At 41.2% G+C, this 17,737-nt stretch overlaps 2 protein-coding genes across 12 annotated transcripts in view; one reads left to right on the top strand and one right to left on the bottom strand.

Annotated features, from left to right (window-relative positions):
- The window catches only part of CACNB2 (calcium voltage-gated channel auxiliary subunit beta 2), a 347,480-nt gene extending 338,343 nt beyond the window's left edge, over positions 1-9,137 (top strand). For all 10 annotated transcript variants that reach the window (XM_074358076.1, XM_074358077.1, XM_074358075.1 and 7 more), the window contains 4 exons: positions 855-1,006; positions 2,378-2,473; positions 3,546-3,731; positions 5,113-9,137. In XM_074358076.1, coding sequence (XP_074214177.1) covers positions 855-1,006; positions 2,378-2,473; positions 3,546-3,731; positions 5,113-5,607 — 929 coding nt within the window. In that variant the 3' untranslated portion in view covers positions 5,608-9,137. The remainder of the gene's footprint in view (positions 1-854; positions 1,007-2,377; positions 2,474-3,545; positions 3,732-5,112) is intronic.
- NSUN6 (NOP2/Sun RNA methyltransferase 6) overlaps positions 1,450-17,737 on the bottom strand; it is a 49,501-nt gene continuing 33,213 nt past the window's right edge. The window contains exons 9-15 of one of the 2 annotated variants that reach the window (XM_045505012.2): positions 17,058-17,206; positions 14,002-14,127; positions 10,393-12,434; positions 9,893-9,959; positions 7,046-7,163; positions 3,752-3,895; positions 1,450-2,525 (exon numbers count right to left, since the gene is read on the bottom strand). In XM_045505012.2, the coding sequence (XP_045360968.1) occupies positions 12,207-12,434; positions 14,002-14,127; positions 17,058-17,206 (503 nt within the window). In that variant the 3' untranslated portion in view covers positions 1,450-2,525; positions 3,752-3,895; positions 7,046-7,163; positions 9,893-9,959; positions 10,393-12,206. Of the gene's footprint in view, positions 2,526-3,751; positions 3,896-7,045; positions 7,164-9,892; positions 9,960-10,392; positions 12,435-14,001; positions 14,128-17,057; positions 17,207-17,737 lie in introns of those variants that run through there. The other variant, XM_074358078.1, reaches the window with a different exon arrangement.

The following is a 17,737-nucleotide window of genomic DNA, read 5'->3' as shown; positions in this document are numbered from 1 at the left end:
TCAATCACTCTAGCTCCCTTTCAAGTGCTCAAGGGCCATATGTCGCTGGCAGCTACCAGACAGCAGTGATACAAAATACTTCCCTCATCACAGAATATTCTCTTGGACGGCCCTTTTTAGACTCTCAAGAGATCATGGAAGATGTGAATGAACTGAATGAAATTCTTTTGGCGTTCAAGTAGATTTTAGGAGGCTGAAGTTTTCTGTCAGTTGTCAAGTCTGGATTTCTGTAGCGCTGCCTCTGATGACTGCCCTTTTAAAACATGAATGTTACAGGACCATTCTTTTGTTGGTGGAAAATATGAGAAGTGCGGTTCTGGACAAGTCTGTTGTAAACACTCTTAAAGTCTTTCCTGTTTTATGTTGTCCTTCAGCTTGGTAATACATACACCTAGACTCTGTCATATCCAGAAAGCATTCCAGTGGGTGACATATAAACACAGATAAGCCCCTGCAGTGAAAGCTGGTGATGGTTGCTGGGGTAAAGTGGTCAGAAACAAACACAGGAAAGAGAGCTCTTAAGGTTTCTGACATTTTGAGAAAATGACTTCATTGAGTGAAGTTTTACACCACAAACAAGTCAGCAGAGAGAGCCAAAAATTGTGATTCTCATAGACACCATGTTATATGGGGAATCAATTTTATAGCTGGTTTAGAGAGTGAATTACTTAAATTCTAGAGGTGGTGTGAAGAAACAGCTCTTTTCAAAGGATAGCTTTCATCAGCTTGCTGACTTGTAGACCTTAACCTAAGGGCTCACCTACCTGCCTTGCTACTGAAGAAACAGTGTAGCATTCTACTTTATCTGGTCTAGAAATACTCTAAGTAATCAAACTCTGCTTAACCTTTCACAGCGGAAGTTCAGAGTGAAATTGAAAGGATTTTTGAACTTGCAAGAACACTGCAGCTGGTAGTCCTTGACGCAGACACTATTAACCATCCAGCCCAACTGAGTAAAACCTCTCTGGCCCCTATTATAGTGTATGTGAAGATTTCTTCTCCTAAGGTAAGGAGGGTTGTGACTGCTCTGTAATTAAACTTTCCTAAAAATGGTGGTTTATATTCTACTTCCCAGTTATAAATAGGTTATGTCCATATCCAGCACAAAGGGTTTGGAGAGAGACACGGTAGTCAAGAATTGTTCAGATTCATATAAGCAGAGCACGATGATTAGTTTCCTGGCTTAGAAAAGTGATTCCCAAAGTGTGGGCCATGGATTGCTGGTGGTGGGAGGTTTCCGAGGCCCTTCCAGTGTCCACGGGGTCAGAACCATTTCCATGATCACACTAAGACACTGTCCTCCTTTTTCACTGTTGTGATATTTGCACTGATGTTAGAAGCAGTGGTGGGTAATGTCTGGGAAGGAATCAAGACCATGCCAGTGCTAAAGGCATTGCGGTCTTCCTCACCATGTCCACCCAGTTAAAAAAGTTTCACTTAAGAATAGCCTGATGAAGCAGTAAAATTTATTAATTTTATGAAATTTTGACTTATGAATACAAGGCTTTTAAATATTCTGTGTAATGAAACATGAAGTACACTTTAAGCTCTTCAGCTACGTACTAAGTTATCTGGAGAACAAGTTACTGGTGTGATGATTTGAGTCGTAAACTGAACGAGCCACTTGGATCATGGAACACCATTTTTATTTGACATGCCTGCTGAGACCCATTCAAATGTCAAGATAGATCAATGGAATTTAATTAAGAAAAGTTCATTGATGGGTTTCAGACTTCACATGGCAGCTAGTCTTTTTTAAAAAAACTACCATTTGTTAACTGTGGTATCAAAGAAAAATAAGGCTATATTTTCTTTGTATATTTCAACCAAAACAATATACCAAAGCAGATTCAATGCAGAGGCAGGAAACTTCAGCTGTTTTCTGTGAAGCCGGACATTGGAGAAATTTGCAAATAATTTAGCTGTTTTTATCAGGAGTGAGTAGTGCATTTAACATGTAAACAGGTTTATTGGTCATTTTAAAAGGAATCAGTATTTTTTTAATTTCTCACTTTTTAACTTCTAATATGTAAATATTAGGTATAGTTCACATAAAATAAAAAAGCTCTTTGGAGTTTGCAACAATTTTTTAAAACAGAAGTCATGAGACAGAAAGTTTGGTAACTGCCGGCCCTGAAAAAAAGACAAGACTCCTCAGGATAAGCTCCATGCTGGTGATCCTGTTTTTGAAGCTTGCAACTGAGATTAACATGTTCATTTTGCAGTTAATATATTTAATATATTTTCACTTCAATAATTCAACCTAATACAAAGCATTTGTGCTGTATGGAAAAGGCCCTGGATAAAAGAGTGAATGTTGAACCTTGTCGTTTACCTGAGTACAGATATTCTCATTTAAAAATCTTGTCTTTTACAGGTTTTGCAAAGGTTAATAAAATCTCGGGGGAAATCTCAAGCTAAACACCTCAATGTCCAGATGGTAGCAGCAGATAAGCTGGCTCAGTGTCCTCCGGTAAGTCTTCTCTATTCAGTATAATCCACTCGGAGGCATCAGACCTGGCATTCTGTTAACAAAAACCAGACGGACAGGTAAATGCCGGTCTGAGGGGAGAACGCTCTCAGTTAGCAGAACGGAGAAGAAGTTAGAAGAAGAGAACTGTCCACCTCTTGCCGTGAGCACCTGTCTAGGTCACCATCGTGACTTACGAATGGCTACGGTTTGTTCGGTGGTGACTTCACTTTGTTAATATCTAACAAACACCTACTTAGTATCTTAAATGAAACAAGATTGTGGTTTCAAAAAATACTTGGTTTGAAAGATGGATCTTTTGGGGATCCGTCTGTTATTCACTTCTAATCAGGGAATGAGTTGCTGGCTCTTAATAACCGTCTAAGAAATTGATCAGAGATATTATAAAAACAAATTTTGAAACCAGTCAGTTACCCAGATTTGGACACCTGAACACACTGCTTTATATAGCATGCTTTGGGTTTTTGTTTTGGCTATTCTAAAATGAAGGTTGAGCAGAAGCTTTAAGAATTATGCTTATATCCACTTATGATTATTTGGAGTATGTTAACATTTATAAGAACTTTGTTTTGAAGTTTGGACCAGGTCAAATCATCAGTGGTTTCAGCTTTCTCTGCCAAATTTCATGTCCTAACCCTGCCTCAGTCATCTCCCAAGATTAAGGTTTCCACAGGCTCTATGGCAAAAACAGGCTTCTTCCTGTACTGTTTGGCTTGCACTCCTATTTTTCTACATCTTTTTTTTAACGTAGTATCTATTCCTTTCTTCATGATTGGCAACTTTTCTGTCATGCCGTGAACAACTATTATTACATCGGTTAAGCATGTGTGTTCTAAACAAGGATCTGAGGACACACACTTGTAATCTGACTAAATAGGACGGTCAGCCAATCTGAAAAGTAGGGGCACATAAGCAAGAGCAGAGACAAAGCGGTGAGGTTCTTGGGCCCCTTCCTTCCTCCACCCTGTGTTGGGGGAGGTTTGGTGCACATGTGTGACATTCAGTCTGTAATGGGCCAGTGTAAACGTGCCCTTTGAAATGTCTGCCTCCACAGGAGTTGTTTGATGTGATCTTGGATGAGAACCAGCTCGAGGATGCCTGTGAGCACCTGGCCGACTACCTGGAGGCCTACTGGAAGGCCACCCATCCCCCCAGCAGCAGTCTCCCCAACCCTCTCCTCAGCCGGACTTTAGCCACTTCAACTCTGCCTATTAGCCCTACGCTAGCCTCCAATTCACAGGTAAGGGAGCTCTTTTCTACCGTCTAGCAACGCGGCTGTCTGGGGTCACATGGCTGGGAGGCAGGCCCAGAAGTCCAGCACAGTGCTTGTTCCAAGCGGGCAGCTCTATCCAGAATGAGAAGAACCCGAGTTGCTTACGTCCATCCCCAGCATGCGTTGTGTGCCTGCAGAAAAGCAGAGTAAATAGAGTCCCATGAACATGTAGAAACCGTAAAATTCCCTATCCCCATATTCTGTTAAGACAGAGATAGAAAAACCGTCTCCGTGGTCAGCAATACAGACCATGGACTCAGACTGCCTGGGTTCAAATCCCTCGTCATCTCTTCTCAGGTGTGTGCCCTTGGGAAAACCCTTACCTGCTCTTTGCCTTCGTGAGGCTGTTGTAATTAACTATCTCATGTCATTCTTTTCTCATGAGACTCTCTTGTTGTATTTTACAGGGTTGTTATATTAATGAGTTGCCATATGTGACTGTCTTGGGACAGTGCTGGTCTCATATTAAGTGCCATTTAAGCATTTGACATGATTTTTTTTCCCCTTAAAACCAACATCCTAAGAACTGAATCTTCCCACGTGTATTCAAGCAAAGGTAGTTAAGCGTACACCCACGTATAGATAGATCTCAGGGACCTGTGTGTCTTTGAACCACAAGAGAACATATAAAAAAATTCTTCCTCCTTAGTCTTTTTTTTTTTTTTTTAAGAAAACTTACTCTGTACGCTGTTCTGTGCACTTACAAGTTAACAAAGTCTTATTATAAGCAACATGGATGTCCCTGGAGAACATCATTCTAAGTGAAGCAAGCCAGAAAGAGAAAGAAAAATACCATATGAGATTGCTCATATGTGGTATCTAAAAAAAAAAAAAAAAAAAAAAAAAGAACATAAATACAAAACAGAAACAGATTCATAGACATAGAATAAAAAGTTGTGGTTGCCAGCAGGGCAGCAGGGAGGGGCGGGGGGATGGACAGACTGGAGTTCGAAATTTGTAGGTACTGATAGGTATATATATAGAATAGAAAAACAAGATTATACTGTATAGCACAGGGAAATATATACAGGATCTTGCGGTAGCTCACAGTGAAAAAGTATGCGACAATAAATATATATATGTTCATGTGTAACTGAAAAATTGGGTGCTACACTGGAAACTGACACAACATTGTAAACTGACTATAACTCAATTAAAAAAATAATAAAGTCCAATATAGTACAAACTTATAAATGCCACTGCATGTTATCAAGAGAATGAAGCGACCGAGCTAGGTCAGGTTTCATTTTAGGTGCTTTAAAAAGGGACTAGACTTGAATGGGCTTGCCTGTGAGAAAAGGCCTTAGACTCAGACCTTGGCTGAGGTGTCTGCTCCCCTCTCCTCCAGGGTTCTCAAGGTGATCAGAGGACTGATCGCTTGGCTCCCACCCGTTCTGCTTCCCAAGCTGAAGAAGAGCCCTGCCTGGAACCAGTGAAGAAACCACAGCACCGCTCCTCCTCCTCTGCACAGCACCACAACCACCGCAGCGGCACCAGCCGAGGCCTCTCCAGGCAGGAGACGTTGGACTCGGAAACGCAGGAGAGCCGAGACTCGGCGTATGTGGAGCCAAGGGAGGAGTACCCCCACGAGCACGCAGACCACTATGCCCCTCACCGCGACCACAGCCACCGAGATGAGAGCCACGGGAGCGGGGAGCACAGACACAGGGAGCCCCGGCACCGGGCCCGGGACCCCGATCGCGAGCAGGACCACAACGAGTGCAACAAACAGCGAAGCCGCCATAAATCCAAGGATCGCTACTGTGACAAGGATGGAGAAGGGATATCCAAGAGACGGAATGAGGCTGGGGACTGGAACAGGGATGTTTACATCCGCCAATGACTTCTGGCCCTTTTGCATTTTGTCTTTTTTTTTTCTTTAAGTCTTGTATCCCACCACCCTCAAACTCATCTTTGGGGTCTACACTGCAATCATATGTGATCTGTCTTGTATATTTTGTATTGCTGTTGCTTGAATAGCAATAGCATGACATAGAGTATTAATACACTTTTTTTTTCCTTTTGTAAGTGCTATAGAAATTCGCCTGGAACGGCTGCAGTTCTCCGGTTGTATACTGGACTTTTCAAAAACTGTCTGGGATAGCTGCCACTTGAACAAAAGCTGTTGCCATCCAGGTGGCCGTTAGTATTTTAAGAAGCATAGCTGACATTTTCAAAAATGTAGCTGACGTATCCAGCAGGCCAGAATTGGCCCAGCTAAAAAGTGGAATTTCTTGATTCTCCAGATTTTTAACATGTAGGCACCTGATTTGCATAGTCATCCATGGACCACTGTTTCTTGCTTGTACCTCTGGCTGACTAAATTTGGGGACAGATTCAGTCTTGCCTTACACAAAGGGGATCATAAAGTTAGAATCTATTTTCTATGTACTAGTACTGTGTACTGTATAGACAGTTTGTAAATGTTATTTCTGCAAACACCTTCTTATAATTATATATATAATATATATATATTATATATATATATATCAGTTTGATCTCACTATTTTAGAGTCTTAATGCCAAGTCAGCAGATTTGCTTTATGAATTACAGGGACTAGAAATGCCCACATTCAGGAAATTTGTAATAACATCGTCTAGACGCCCCTCCCCATTCTCGTAGAAAGCCTGTACATACTGTAAATACATGTGACTGCCTGACTTGAAAAGGTTTGATTTCTGAATGTTTTACCGTCCTTGTAAGTTTATCATTTTGACCATAAATTAAGGTAAATGTAACCAAACTCCAAAGGTTGTTCTACTCCATGCAGTTCACTGACTGTGACAAACACCTCCTTCGTAGCTAGTGTCTGAGGTCACAGCACTGGAGTCTATGAGCCGGAGCTCTGTATGTGCCTGCGTGTGTCTGGGTGTGTACATGTGCGCGTGTGCGAGGCAGACATGGACCTGAATGAATGCCGAGGACTAACGAAGAAACCAGCGACCGCCCCCGAGGAGCCCCCCCACCTGGCTCTGCGCCACCGGGATCCAGGACTGCGAGGAAGCTCGCTGCCAAAGGGGACTCGGGGCGCAGCTGCCCGCAGGCTCCTTGTTTCTGCTCCGAGAGCGTAAGACCTACCGGCAACTTTTAACTGTGAGTGTTTCACTGGAAATGTACAATCTTCTGTGTGTTCAAGTATTTGTTTTAGGAAGAAACGTTTACACAGCTTGTAGAGTTATTTTGTGGGGAAATAAATTTTTCTAACTTCTCCCACTTCCTCTCCCACCTCGCCAGACGTTCCTGTTGTCCCCCAAGCCCCACTCCCACCCCCCCAGTTTACCTCTCGGTACGTCCCCCACCACCGACTCCGTGAGTTTCACTGTCCCACAAAACCCCGAAGTGCTTCTTAGAACCAAAGCTTCTGCTCTTCAGAAGAAATCAGGGCAAAACGAGGTGACCTGAAGGAAACGAAATGTTGAGAATATTTTCCTCCATCAGACATCTCCTCTGAAGGGGAAACCAGCAGATATGTTCTCCATGGACCACGAGGTGGCCGTCACACTGAGGTTAAAACTTCCTGCGTCCCTTACATGTCCATCTGTCCAGCTATGACTGGACAGGTCAGACAGTATTAGGTGTGCAAGGACCTAGCACTTGAAGTTTGTCCCTGGAAAATGCCTATCTACGATTGCCTACCTTCAGATCTGTATATTCTGTAATTATTTTGTTAAGTAAGTTACTCTATTTTTTTGTTTTGCTTCTTTGCTTATCTCAGATTCTTGCCAAATATTCTCGGACCTTTATAAGTAAAACTGTTTCACATTTAACTCCTTACTCCCCTCCCCCAAAGAAAACTCAGAGTTTTAAAAATGAGTTACATATATGTAGTGTTTTAGCAGCTAATGCAGGAACCATTTCCGCCAATTTGTTACTTAGCTCTGTACTGTTGACATATCTTTATTTATTGAATATGAAAACAGCAGTCATAATATATAAATTTTGATGTAAAATATTCACATCATTGGGAAACCATATTCCCATGAAAGTTACTTTTATAAAACATTTCCAATTAACTTTCCATCACAGTAAGAGGTTGCTGATCACCAGCCCCATCCTTTCCTATGTGAAATTTCATCCCAGTTAATGACTTTGAAATACTTAAATCCTTGAAGTATAACTGGTATGAATTTTTTTGCTGCTACCATTAATCCCTTTCAAAGAGTCACGCTAACAGATTCCTTTTTTAAATATTCTGGATTCTTCACTTGTCACTTTACTGTGAAACACATTAGTCCAAATCAGAGTATTCCTCAAAAAATTATATTGCAGGATTTGACATAAGAGCCTCTACATGTGAAAAATGTATATTGGATGTGTGTGTAAACAGTGTGTACTAAATATGTAAATGAAGAAACCATCCCAAGGATGACGGGATATTTACTGACTTGTGGAATGTAAAATTCTAGTCTTTTCACACAGCAAAGGCTTAAATCTTAACCCACTCAGTTGCAGAACCATGATTCTTGTAGTTAACCTAGAAAATGCTGGAAATGTTAAGAGTTCTATGTTTTGTTGTCAACCCCATTTCAGCTTCTCCTATGCGCTTCTCTACTGCTCACTGAAGTTACTGTTACAAAAAGGTGCTGCTAAGTGTAGGGTGTCTTAGTTATACTGTACTTTGGGACAATGCCACATCTTAACATGGTCTGCTCTGCATTCATGTTAAACATTCACTGTCAGCTACACTGAACTGTTCAACTAACCTGGTTTAAAGTCGTTCGTGTAAAACAAATAAAGAGCTGGCTTCTGCACTGTTTATAATTAGTAGTATTAATTGCCATTTTAGGAATGATTCTTAGAGCTGAAGATATGCTAAATGTTCAACACTTGGCACTTGTGGTGCATCTTCCTGGGGGGGGGGGGAGGTGGACAGTGCCGATCACAGCTGAACTGTCCTCACTTCCTGTCACATCTGCTAACACGACAGCTTACAGTAGGTACAAGCTCTTCTAAAGTATGAGGCACAGCACAGGAAACTTCCTCCCCCCTGCATCCTACATGTTCAGCAATTCTGGACTCAGATTTTGAATTGTATTTTTCATTTTTAAAATGAAGAGCCATCGTGATGACAAATCGAATTCCTCACCCCTGGCCCTTTGCTCAGTGATGTAATGCTGCTAGTCTCGGGTACTCCGATCTCATTAATGCATCCAAAGTTACACTGTTGGAGAAAACAGCTAATTAGATGATTCGGGGGCAGTTGTTTAATTTTGGCCAAGCTCTATTTTTTTACTATTTGTACTTTACAATTTAGACTAAAATGTGACACACAGTTTTGAAGTAAAGTGTACTCACTGTCAAATTAAAATGTTTCTGTTTCACAGACATATCTATGGTAATTAAATGTTAAAATATATTAACTTTCCTCCACATTTCCCTGATTTTTTCCTTTTATATTTTTTCTTAAACGTCTGTGTTCCTTAAGATTGAATGTGTCTATTTTCCTATTTGTTTTATTTTTTGAAAGAAACCCACTGAAAAATGTCTGTTAAAGGAAAACATTTTAACAATAATCTGTCCTTTTGTCCTGTCTTCAATATGCAAATATTTTTCTTCTGTTTTGCCTGCATTGATTGCATTTTGATATATGTTGGTACTGATCAAATATTTACACACTTGCTATAAGGCTCACTCTCTACCATTTCCATCCCAGCTTAGCACCTAAGGCTTTGCAGAGAGAGTAAGAAATGGATTTTGTGTATTTTTTTTTTTAAACGCACTGAAAGTTCAGGGAAGTATGCTGAGCCTTAGAAACAGAAGTACCGCAGGTAAACAGTGTTTCCCTTTAGACAAATGACATCTACTGGAGAGAGGCAGAAGGACGGATGGAAAGAAGTCTGGCACATATTTGAATCTTATGGAGCCTGAAATGATTTTTCCCTCGTTCAGTAAGGATGTAATGATGATTCTGAAGATGTCACAGACAGCACAGGGGTCCTGCCTCCAGGGTACTGCCTAGCCTGGGGGTGGGGGTCTGGGGTGTGCCTAGTAAATCAGTGATGTGTGTGTTAAGTGCCATGGTAGCAGGAGATACGGGCACCAGGGGTGCAGAGAGATGCCTAACTCAGCTTCAGAGAAGGGTGTTCAAGAAAAATTCCCTCAAGCAGAGGCCTTCTGAAAATCTCACCTGCTCCAGGGGACCTTGCATTCTTGATGGAGACAACAGTGAGTTATGAGACATTCCTAATGGAAACCTATAAGGAAAAAAGACAATTGTTAGGCAATTATTTCCAATTATCCACTTTATATGCCCAAAGGGCAGGAATTTGGGGATGATTTAAATTAACAAGTGTATTTAACACTACACGAGAAGAGACAGCTTTTAAACTATGGCTGGGTGTTGGGTATTTTAACATACCTTATCTAAAAAGCAGGAAGAATGAAGCAAGCAGACAGTTACAATTAATTTTTTAAAAAGCAGTCACTATACTGGCCACTATGGGAGACATCTGGTCACTTATGCAGTTTCAGTGATGTTCTTGTTTTTGTCTGATTTCAGACATGATAATCAAGTGGTCTTTTTTTTTTTTTGGTCTTAATCTTTCATAATCACAGTTGCTCTGTCTGAGTTGATGTTCTGTGAAGTCGTTATGTTCAGTGGTTCAGTGGGAGAACACCGAGGCTTACCTGTAAGTGCCCGGCCCGTTCCAGCATCAGAAGATGGCTTTCTCTTAATTGTCAATCACATCTCTAATAACTTGTATGTGTTCCAACAGAGGATAAAACGTACCCAAATTGTGCAATACTCTCATATTTTTAATCTACAGAGTGAAAAAAATATTTGTTAATTTCCAGTTTAAAATATGGAAAAAAGGAAAGTAAACAGAGTGAAGGGAGACTCCCATTTAGGAGCGGTACAGAATTCGTTTCAAAGAGGGTTGACTTACCAAATAGCAGAAAAAGTCAGGTAAAATACCCAGCTCAGTTCTTCCATAAAGTCAACTTCTACAAGACTGAACAAGTCTGAAAGGCCATAAGACACCCACCAATAAGGTGATGACAGGCAGACATGCCACTGTATGCCCTTCTGAGTTCTGGAAGGTGACCCATGAGCTCAGGCCTTTGGGCAGCAACACCATGACGTCACTCAGCTTCCCAAAGAAGAGCCCTAAGCCAAGCTCCACAGAGGACGGCAGCCCCTCCATGGCACTGATCCACCACAGGGCTCTGCCCAGTTACCACGGATCCACTAGCTACAACAAGACCTGGGAAACACACCAACATTCCACCTGGAACCCAAGAAGCAACTAACATCCTGGATTGGTCAGCTCCTGCCCTCACCCTGCTGCGTGAACTCTGCTGGTTGGTTCCAGAGGCATTCTGGTCACGCCCCTGGTCTGCTCTGCTCCCAGTGCTGGTAGGCGGCTGGGTTGCGCCCCCTCCTGAAGCCATGGTCCAGAGCCATACTCATGCACAAGCTCTTGAAAATCTCTTGGGATTTGAACCGTTCATCTACAGACTAAGACCGCTGTTTTGGCGAGCAGTAACCCAACAACTCCAAGGTGATCAGCACAAATTGTCTGCAACTGAAACCAAATCTCACAGGATTTGCCATTCTCTTGAGGGATACAGACCACTCCACTTCTGAAAGTATTTTTCCTTATTGGAAACCCAATCGACTCTCACTGGAAAGGGATGAATGTCTCCATCGCCAGTTTGTGTCATGTACTTCTCAGAATAACTCCTTCATTCTGTAAGGATGGAAATTCCTCCCAGAGATCATGAATCCAGACACTCTCAGCTAAAGAAACACATGTCCTCTGACAAGAGCCTTCTCAATCTTGCAAGACTTGTCCCTTTTCTCAGGAGACCCAGTCCCATCTTCAGGCATGATGAACTCAAACTGTTGGTAGGCAACGTTATTCCTTATCCCTTGAAGAATTTCATGTCGTTGGATTTTTCACCTCACCCTGAAAAATATATTCTGACTTTTCAAAAAGAAAAGTACAAAATACCCAGCTTAGTTACTGGCACACGATAAGTGTGTTATAGCTCCCATACCCTGAATTCTTAGGGAACTCCTACTTCAGAACTTAGTAACGGAAAACATGCTTTATAACCAAATTAAATATTGTTCATTTTATTCCTTTTGTTAAATCCACTGATTTTAATATTAAAAATGACCTGCATTCTTTACAAATTAAAACAAAGACCCCAAGTGGAAATATGTTCCAGACATCTACAAGCATATCCTTTTCTTTATACTCTGCTAAATCCATAAGAAAAATTATTTTAAAAACAAAATATAATCTCAAACCACCTCCCATTACTTCCTCTATGAAGCAGAGTCTCGTAAGTCTCTCGATTCCTGGAGAAACAGCTGGCAGTCTTTTCTGTTTCCTCAGCAACCATGGCATCAATCACTTGGCCTGACAACAGTCTGATGTTTTTTAAAAAAAAAAAAAAGCACCACACACAGAAAACATTTGGAATTTTCATTTCTAAGGATCCTTCTCCTGTGTGCTTTTGCATTTTATGAATTTCGCAATAAAAAAACCTATACAATCCTTATTTGCCAGCCAAACCATGTCTTCTATTCTGGCGTCTCTGAGAGAATCCATGTCAGTGTTCTGTGATCGCACAACAGATGGATCGAAGCGCTGCAGCTGTTTCAACTGTTCCAGCGACAGGCCAGCTCCCATCATTCCTTCTCCTCCAACGTGGGGTTCCTGCTCAGAGAAGACAAAGGAACATGGACAAACATCCTCACACTACTAGTAAGTGTGCCTGCATACAATTTAAGTTAAAAGCAAACAGCTATAAGTGTTAATTACAATTACCAACTGCAGAAAACAGGAAAATGAGTAGATACCGTTTATCTCTGTGAAACATACATACTGTTTTTCTGGGAGAGCAGCTGCACACGGTCACCTGATGAAGGGGAACCTAGTATGGCCCAGACGCTCATCAAGTACCTTGATGTGCAAAAGGCCTGGGCTTCACACTTGGAAAAGCAGATTCAAATCACGGCTCGGCCACACTGAAGCTGTGTGACCTTCTACAAGTAACTTTACCTAACTCTGTTTCCTCATCTATAAAACAGATAACACATTCAGTTCTGAGGCTTAAATAAATAAGGGGGCATACAGTGGGCACTCAGGAAGTGGAACATTATTATTAAGAACAGCAGCAAATGAAAATTCAGCCTTATTTGTCAGACTCCCCAGAATTGACAGGAGTTTCGATCAGAGGACTACAGAATCAGAGTCATAAGGAATTGAGTGATACTTGCAAACCACTACTGCAAAAGATGCATAATCCTAACTTAAGTCCCCATTTCACAGACAAATGTTTGTGTTACTGAGGGTGCATTTTCCCAGGTTTATGTCTAAAAATCTATCATTTATTAACCCATGGGGGGAAGTTCCATCTCTTTTAGATGCAGATTGAGTATGTATGTGTATGAATACACATACACATAAAACTCAAGTGAATTCTCAAAAGCCTTCCTTTCACCCACAATGTAACCATCTTATTTCTGAGTTGAGAACCCATCACTTGATTGCTTTTTGTTTATGTACTCCAGTTACTTACTAGAATTCTGTACAGAAAAAACTGACTTTACATGTTCAATCTACCTGAATGAACATAAGCATTACTACAGATTTAAACCTAATCTCAAACATCATGGGACTAAAAATCTTGTCATAAATATGGTTTTAATAAAAACCGTAACAGAAAGACAGTGCTAGGTAAAATAAAGTACAGTCAAGAAAGCTTTTTAAATGTTCCATATTTTATATAAGAAATCATAAGGAAGCAATAATCTTGAACCATTTTCCCACCTTGGCTAGACTTCTGACATCCCAGTTACTAAACTAAAGCCTGTCTGGGCTTTGATGTGACATGAGAAAAAATGTTCAACATTTTTCCCATCAGAAAAATATGAGATGGGGGTAGCGGGGGGGGGTGGGGGCAGAATTTTTTGGAAACAAAACTCTGACTAACGTGAACAAGAGCCACAAGTAAAATAAAGGAGTAACACACATACACCTGAGCCCTGTGGCACTTAAACACTGTGGCAAAGAGTGAAGACACGGGGAAACTTTACCAGGATGTTGAAAATCCTGTGGGCAGTCTAGAAGGGATCTCATTAGGGAAACATTCTTGTGAACTGCAGTATCTGTTTCAGAAGTTTTACTTGGCATACTTCTTCATATAACACTGTTGACTATCACTGCACTGAAGTTTCTGTGATTTAGCAGATTACACGGAGGCAGCTGCAATGGCTCTTACCTGGTGCTGAAGCTGAAGGCAAGGGAACGTCCTGAGGGCCCAGGCCACTTGTTCTTCATTTTCCGCCAGTGTGATGGTGCACGTGCTGTAAACCAGCACGCCCCCTGGCTTCAGCAGCTGAACTGCCTAGAGAAAAATGTGACCAGATTGTGTATCACAAGAGCAAGTCCACACTTCAGGGGATTTTTAAAAATATATTTATGATACCTTTTTTCAAGCATTTGGGATAAATAAATGATGTCCTGTAGGACCAGGATTCTTTCTCTAATTAGAATGCTCCAGACTAGATGCATTTCATTATCTTGGAGCTGTTTTAGTCCACGTGGACCAGGACTTTCCCAAATACGCTCATTCAGCTGCACGGCTTCAGATATCATTTTTATTCGGAAAACTCACAAATTGACATTTCTAGGCCAGACTCCTTTCTGAATTCCGTGCGAATATATTCAGCTGCCTTAGTAGTCTTACCATCGGATGCGATGTGTCCCACCCTGAAGTGCTGTCTTCCTCTGAAACCTACTGGAGGGTTCCCGTCCTCCCAGGGGCTCCGCCCGCAACCTCAGAGTATCCTTTATGCCTCTTGCTCGCATGTTCTCCATCCATCAAGCAAATTCTACTCGCTCTACCTTCAAAATGCATCCAGAATTCGGCCACTTCTCACCACTTCCACTGCTATCATCCTGCTCTAAGCTTCATTATCTTTCACCTGGATTATTCCAAGAGTTTCCCTCTTCATTTACCTTGTCTGTTCCCTGCCCTCCTGCCATTCATTCAGTAGCAAGAGCAGTGCTTTTAGAACTGTCGTTTCTCAGCTCAAAACCCTTCAAACATTCTCCATCATCGCTGGAAGGCAAAGTCCATGTCCTCAGAGGGGCCTTCAAGGTCCTGCATAAAGCAAGCCTCTAGCTACCTTTTCTTCCTGTGTACCCAGCTCTCTCTGCTTGGGCACCGCCCGCCCTGCCTCAAGGTGTCTGCCCCGCTTGGAGAGCTAGCTCATTCCCTGCGCTGCCTGCTCCCTCACAATCCTCTTATCTTTGCTTGTATTTCGGCTTCTTAGTGGGGACCTCCCTGACCACTGGATGTAAATTTTCAACTAATCTGATCAGGCATGCCCTTTCTTCAGTATGCTCCACAGACTGACTGCCATGTAATATGCTAAGTAACTTACTCACCTATTTGTTCACTCCCCTACCCCTGCAATGAGAATCGAAACCCCATGTATTAGGGCAGGGACTGACCACTGTATTGTCAGCACCTAGAATCACGTATTACATGCAGGAAGTGCCCCGTGAGTATTTGTTCAGGAAATAGATGTAATGTGAAAATGAACTTGTTCCAAAATAACTAAAGTTTCTCTTTTCAAATTCACAAATTTCTTTAAGTTTTAAGAAAAAAAATTTTTTCAGTGTACATTATGCTTTCTTCACCAGAATACACTGATCAAAATTAAATTTTGCTACCGTGTGCCAGCCACTGTTTCAAGCACCTTACATAATAAATCCTTGTAACTATGAGTGAGGTATGGTAACTGTCTCCAATGAGGTAATTCTATCAGGTGGGGTCATTATCCCCACTTCTCAAATAAGGAAACCAATGTACCTAAAGTAATTTATGTGGAGGAGCCATGGCTCAAATCAAGATGTGTCCACATTCTCAGTTAATTTCTATCCTTGCCCAACAACAAAATGCTCTATTCTAAATTCTCTCTTGCACACGGTCAGCTGTTCCTTTCCCTTGAGATCAACGCATCTCCTTTGTAGCCTTTTAAAATTTCTTTTTGCAATGAGCCAAAAAGAACAAAAAACCAAGTCTCTTAAAGCAGTGTCCTAATTTTACCCTTGGGTCAAAGTGGGTTTCAGCTACTTGTTTGCTGCTTGCTGTTTAAATTTCCAGGATGTAGTCTTTGAAGACTGTACAGAAGAAGAAGTTAAACAATCCACCACCAGTGCCATGTTTGTGCAGGAAAGGAGACACCAGGAGGCCTGAATAGAAATGTCCTCAAAGACAGCTTTAGAGATGGGACAATCATACTGTATCCATTACTGATGTACCTTCACATTTATAATTAGAGCTAAGAGGAAATGATGAGGTCTCCTTTGATCAAACAGTGTCTACATCCTGTGAAATCCACAAAATCATTTTTGCAAAAATAGAGAGAAATTCTCAAATGTTCTATCTGGGCTTCTGAAACACCCTGGAGACCAGTTAGATTTGCTACGTTTTTACAGTTCTTCTACATCCTGCACCAGATGCTGTCATGTCCCAGTTTTATGAAATGTGTCTGCCTCTACTGGATTCCCGATTTCTAATTCACTAAGATGATCCAGGAACCCTATACAAATTTTATTTCACATCCAATTTTTTACATCAATTGGTAACTATATGTTAATAATCCTCTATTTTTAACATCAAGCAGAATGTTTGAAATTCATTAAATGTCTCAGAGAAGAAATTCTACTATTGCCTCTGATGAATGAGTGAGTCAACAAAAAGGAAAATGGGGTCTCTAGATTTTTGTGTGTGTGGTAAAGTACACACAAAATTTACCATTTTAACCATTTTTAAGTATACAGTTTGGTGCCATTAAGTACACCCACACAACCAGTTGTACAGCCATCACCATTATCCATCTCCTGAGTTTTTTCATCAACCCAAACTGAAACTCTGTACCAATTAAACACAAACTCCCTGTTCTTTGGTCCCTCCAGCCTCTGGCAACCTCTATTGTACTTTGTCTCTATGAATTTGCCTGTTCTAGTTACCTTCTATAAACAGAATCATACAATATTTGGTCCTTTTCTGTCTGGCTTATATCACTTAGCATGATGTTTTCAAAGTTCATCCATGTAGCATGTATCAGAATTTCATTCCTTTTTAAGGCTGTGTAATATTCCATGGTATGTATACACATTTTGCTTATCCATTCGATGGATACCTGGGTTTTTCCCCACATTTTGGTGATGGTGAATAATGCTGCTAAGAACACCGCTCTCAATCTTTAAGACATTAAACTACTGAAGGTCTACTTTCTTGCAGAGAAAAGTATCCTCACATACCACAGTAAAGAGTTTTCGCTGCAATGGCAGATATGATGTCACTTCCTTCAAAGTCCAAGTACAAGCCATGTTTGGTCGTTGTCCCATTCCACTGCAGGGAGCGTCAAGGAGAATTCGGTCAAAAGATTCTGGTAAGAATGGAGGTTCTCCTATAAAGAGAATTATAAACTTACTTGCTATCTGCCCTATTAGAACAGAAAACTCCCAAGATAGATGCAATTAGCAAGAATTTAAAATCATAACCTAGAATGGAAAGTAATGAAAAACTGTTCCTTCCTTCAATCAAGTAGCTGGTTGAGCTAACAGACTTATGTGTAAAAAGGTTACAGATATGATTATTCTGGGATTACTGACATAGCAGTGCAAGCCAAGGCCTAATCAAAGGAAACCTGGTCCTCTGACTGTCAGAAGCCACAATGCATCAGAGCTGGGACCTGGAATTAAGTCTAGTCATTCTGAGAGCTGATACTTTTCTTAGTAATTCCTACTGCCGACAGCGCCAGAAAAAGAAAGTATGCATTTTAGGTTCTAGTCAAACATACTGATTCTACGGTACCTCAGTCTCCTTGCTTCTAGAAGGAGTGTGTATCCCCCCGAATCCAATCTTCCACAGATTTCCCTATGTATCCACTTAAATAGCTTTCTCCACTCCAACCTCTGATCTATTTAGCGTTACTGGA

The sequence above is a fragment of the Camelus bactrianus genome, chromosome 35 (genome assembly GCF_048773025.1).
Source record: "Camelus bactrianus isolate YW-2024 breed Bactrian camel chromosome 35, ASM4877302v1, whole genome shotgun sequence".
Lineage (NCBI taxonomy): Eukaryota > Metazoa > Chordata > Mammalia > Artiodactyla > Camelidae > Camelus > Camelus bactrianus.
Note: the sequence above shows the minus strand (reverse complement) of the source record. Positions and strands in the feature narration are given on the sequence as shown.